This window comes from Epargyreus clarus, unplaced genomic scaffold, assembly GCF_041222505.1.
Source record: "Epargyreus clarus isolate Ecla_fem2 unplaced genomic scaffold, WU_Ecla_fem_2.2 ptg000034l, whole genome shotgun sequence".
Lineage (NCBI taxonomy): Eukaryota > Metazoa > Arthropoda > Insecta > Lepidoptera > Hesperiidae > Epargyreus > Epargyreus clarus.
The window spans coordinates 809,566-813,931 of record NW_027332239.1 but is presented as its reverse complement, the minus strand read 5'-3'; the positions used below and the strand labels follow the sequence as shown (position 1 = coordinate 813,931).

At 39.2% G+C, this 4,366-nt stretch overlaps 1 protein-coding gene across 1 annotated transcript; it reads right to left on the bottom strand.

Moving 5' to 3' along the window:
* Positions 1–306: 306 nt before the first annotated feature.
* LOC140756151 (uncharacterized) lies at positions 307–2,224 on the bottom strand. The gene is made up of 2 exons (XM_073091590.1): positions 413–2,224; positions 307–330 (listed from the first exon to the last, which is right to left on the bottom strand). The coding sequence occupies exons 1-2, from the start codon at positions 2,222–2,224 to the stop codon at positions 307–309; spliced, it is 1,836 nt and encodes a 611-aa protein (XP_072947691.1).
* Positions 2,225–4,366: the final 2,142 nt, after the last annotated feature.

Here is a 4,366-nt window from a genome sequence, read left to right as displayed (position 1 = left end):
ATGCTCTTCTCATGATGTACTCTCCGTAGATGTTGAAGAGGAGAGGAGATAGAATACATCCCTGGCGCACTCCTTTTTCCGGTTTCAGGAGTCCCGAGATCACATCATTAATCCTGATCATCGATTCACCATCCTCGTACAAGCTTGCGATCAATGCTGTTAGATGTGTGGGTACGCCCATCTCCTGCAGGATGCGCCATAGGCAGTCCCATCGTACACAGTCAAACGCCTTCGTGTAATCAATGAAACACATGAGCATCGGCACGTTGAATTCTCGGCTCTTCTCTATCATCTGTCGCACATTCACTATTTGCTCTCTTGTGCCGCGGCCTTTGACAAAGCCAGCTTGTTCACTTGGTATTTGCCATTGCAGATAAGATTGCAGTCGCCCATTGATTACATGAAGCATTACCTTGCTGGCATGTGATATGAGAGCCACTGTTCGGTAGTTTTGGCACGATTTTGTAGATCCCTTCTTGTGTATTGGAACTAGTAAGGACTGTTTCCAATCCGTTGGCCATTTGCCCGTCCGCCACACCTGGTTACACAAATCTAACAGGAGTCTCTCACTTATATCACTGAGGCACTTTAGCTCTTCAGCGAATATTGTGTCTATGCCAGCTGATTTGTTGTTCTTAAGTTTCCTTAGAGCATTTTGTACCTCTGATTTTAATATAACAGGCTCCAAGTGGTTCTGCTCGATCGATATATCTGTGTGTCCCAATCTCCTGTTGTCAGTGTACAAACCTTGGCAGTAAGATCTCCACCTCTCGGTGACCTGATCTATCTCCGTCATAAGGTTGCCATTTCCGTCATCAATAATCCAGGTTTTTGGCCTTACGTCGCGGATGATATTTTTCACTTTTAGAAACAAGTCCTTTGTGTGCAGGTGTTGTGCGTGATTTTCAATATCCTGACAGATGGAGTTCAGGTATTGATTGTAGTCTCTGCGACATAAGCGTTGTATTCGAGCTGAGAGCAACCTGTAATCGTCGTGGAAAGCGTCAGTTTTGCCTGCAATTAGTACCTTTCTTTCTTTTATGGCCGTCCATGTTTCCTCTGTAATCCATGCATTCCTCGGGATGTCTGTGTCTACAGTCCGTATTTCATTTCGCGCTGATAGAATTAGCTCCTTGATTGCTGTCCAGTTCGTGTCTATGTCATTGCTAGGATTCAGAGAGATCTCGGCTATCCTTCTTTCAAAGCATTCTCTAAAAGCAGGCAACTCTCTTGCGTTTGGCCTTCTCTGAGGTCTTATCATTGTTCTGTGACAACGTTTCAGTTTGACGATCATTTCTGCCATCAGGAGTCTGTGGTCACTTCCACAATCAGCTCCCGGATATGTCTTGGTGTTACGTATACAGGATCTCCATCGTTTATCAATTGCAATGTAGTCGATTTGGTTTCTGCATCGGTCACCGGGCATTACCCAAGTATAAAGCCTCCTTGGGTGGTTTTCAAAGCATGTATTCATGATCGTGAGGGCGTTTTCGGTGCAGAATTGAAGCCACATCTCACCTCTGTCATTTCTTTCTCCTAAACCAAATTTTCCCACTACATCTCTCAGGTGGTCATCGCAGGTTGTAGACCCAACCTTAGCATTTAAGTCACCCATCAGCAACGTTATTTCTCTCTTAGGAAAGCTTTTAAGTGTATCTTCAAGGTCTTGGTAGAACCCTTCAATTTCATTTTCTGGCGATACGGCTGTTGGTGCATATACTACTATTAGGTTCATGCGACACGGCTTCGTGTTTATTTTCATCGTGATGATACGGTCGCTCACGGGGTTGTATCCCAAAATAGCCTTATTGATACGAGGTGATAGAGATAGGGCCACTCCGTTTCTGCTTTCCTTTTCAGGGCCGGAGAAGTAGAGTGTGTGACCGAACGGTGTACTATGGAATCCCGATCCTCTCATGTGGGTTTCTGTGAGGCCTAATATATCGGCGTTATGCTCCAGTTGTTCTCTTCCTATGATTTCTAACTTGCCTGGTTGAATCATTCCTCTCACGTTCCATGTCCCCAATCTAATTTTCTTGCGCAATTGTGTTTGCGTTACATGATGTGAGGTGTCAGCGCCAGTAACATTCACTCCACACTGAGCCTGGCGAGTCACTGCAGTGAGGCCAGTAGCATACTTCACACCATGCGACCTGGACTCGACATGGCGCCGGGTGGTAGCCGGATTGCATGCCATCGCTCCATTCTTTGCTTGACTTGTCATTACGAGTTTGAAGCTGTTATTTTCTTGTATATTGAAGCCCTTGCTAAGCTGAATTTTTGTGCTGCTTGAGTGTGTACTTTCTTCATTTTTAAAATTATTTTCTGTAACAACTAGATATATAATTTTTATCATTGTCATTTTGAGAAATCTGTAGTGTAATAACAGCAACTGTATGGTCATTTTCCTTCCTTCATGTTGTTGGGTAGGTTACTCAAGTAAAGAACTACTATTTCCCATTTCCTTTACTTTATGTACTACAGAGTGCTGACCACCTTTGAAACTTTTGGTTCCTCACTTTCTATGACTCCACATTAAAAATGTTACTGCATGTTTGCTGCATCCTTGGGAGGCAGGACAGTCATCACATTTAATAATACTTTGTTTTTCATATACAGTCATGGACACTGAGCGTGACTTTTGATGTACCTTGTATTCAGGACAACTTTTACTTTTCATGAAACACAAACTTGCCTGCCTCTTAAACTGCACATACCCTATAGCGTCGTCACTATACGACTGTCGCGAAGATCTGAAAATATAAATATAACCAATAAATAACCTTAAAGCAGTTCACATAAGAATATAAGTATAGTTTAAAAAGCTTGATAATCACTTAAAGACAACCTTTCTTCTATCGGAAATCGGTTAAGAAATGTTTTAACTGTCCGAAATGATTAAATGTAAATATAAAGAATATTTTACTTACGTTGTTTATTTGTGATTTCCATAGGTTATTTCACGGAAGTTTTTGTATTCATTTTTATTTATTGCATTGTATATCTTATTTAAGCAGATTCACGCTATCAGCTATAATATACTGTGGATTCATTTCGGTTCACAACATAAATTCAACCAACTCTAACAGCAAACGATATCATTTTTATTTGTCTTGTTTATTATGCATGTGGTGACGTCACATGACATTTAAGGCAGCACTGTCGCCGTTTTGGGATTTAAAATCCACAGATAAAAAATCGAAAATTTCTTTTGAAAAATTAAAATACTTAGAACGTATTAAAAATTAAAGTAAATACTGCATAATTTATGTTTACTTATAAGCTATCATATTGGATATATTTCATATTTTATTGTTATAACTGTCAAGTACCCAATTAAGCGTGTAATAGACAACAAACCCGCGTCATTCCATAGACAATGAATATTTTTTGTATCTTTACAATGTATTTTTGAAGTAACTAAAGGAGCTTCCAGTGCACTTAATGGTCAATAATCACTGCCGCCCATAGAAATCTGTAATCAACACCATATACAACAGGCATTCTACCAGAAATCACAGATGCGTCGCTATTTCTAATAATGTTCATCTCATATTTAAATCAGCCGGCATCCACATCCTTCAGTGGAAACGCAGAAACTGCTTCACCCTAGAAAAAGGTAGCAGTTGATATTACACTACGATTTTACTCTGTATTTCAACAAATGAGTGACTTAACTCCCTCTAAATTATTCTCATGGTATTTTGAAAACCTCTTTCTTACTGCTCATCTTCGTTATTCTTGGCTCTAGACCGACCTTTTCAAACTATACATATTTGTCAGTCAAGCAGAGCTTTTAAGGAATATAAGTTTAAATGCATTTAACTTGCATTCCATACTAAAATGAGCATTTGTCCTTCTTTTATAAACGTTTGAAAAGGTCACCTCATCCTAGATTAATAGCACAGGTATTAAGCCCAAGGTCCACACGGAGACACAGTTTTTACCGCAACCATGTACACCATTACCGTAATAACATCCGATTGCACAAAATTATTACCTAATATTACTGGCAGTCGTAGAAGCTTTTAGTTGAGCCGAAATGTGTCTACTTAGCCGTTGTATGTCAAATAAATGGTAAAATATTTACGTTTTAAGTAATGATTTTAATTGTGTACTTACTTAAGATAATCTTATAATCACAGGGTTCCTATGTGAACTCCTTAGTATGGTAAGAAGTCAGTTTTACTGCAAACTAATTAAAATTTTATCTGACACTCCAAATACTTAGAGACACATCAATTCTATATCAAAGAAAAAGCACGAACGGTAATAGAGAATACTTACATAAGGATGATTACATATTTTAATGTAACTTTACAGATGTTTGAGAGTCCAAAAAAAACAAAACATTACGCATCGTATC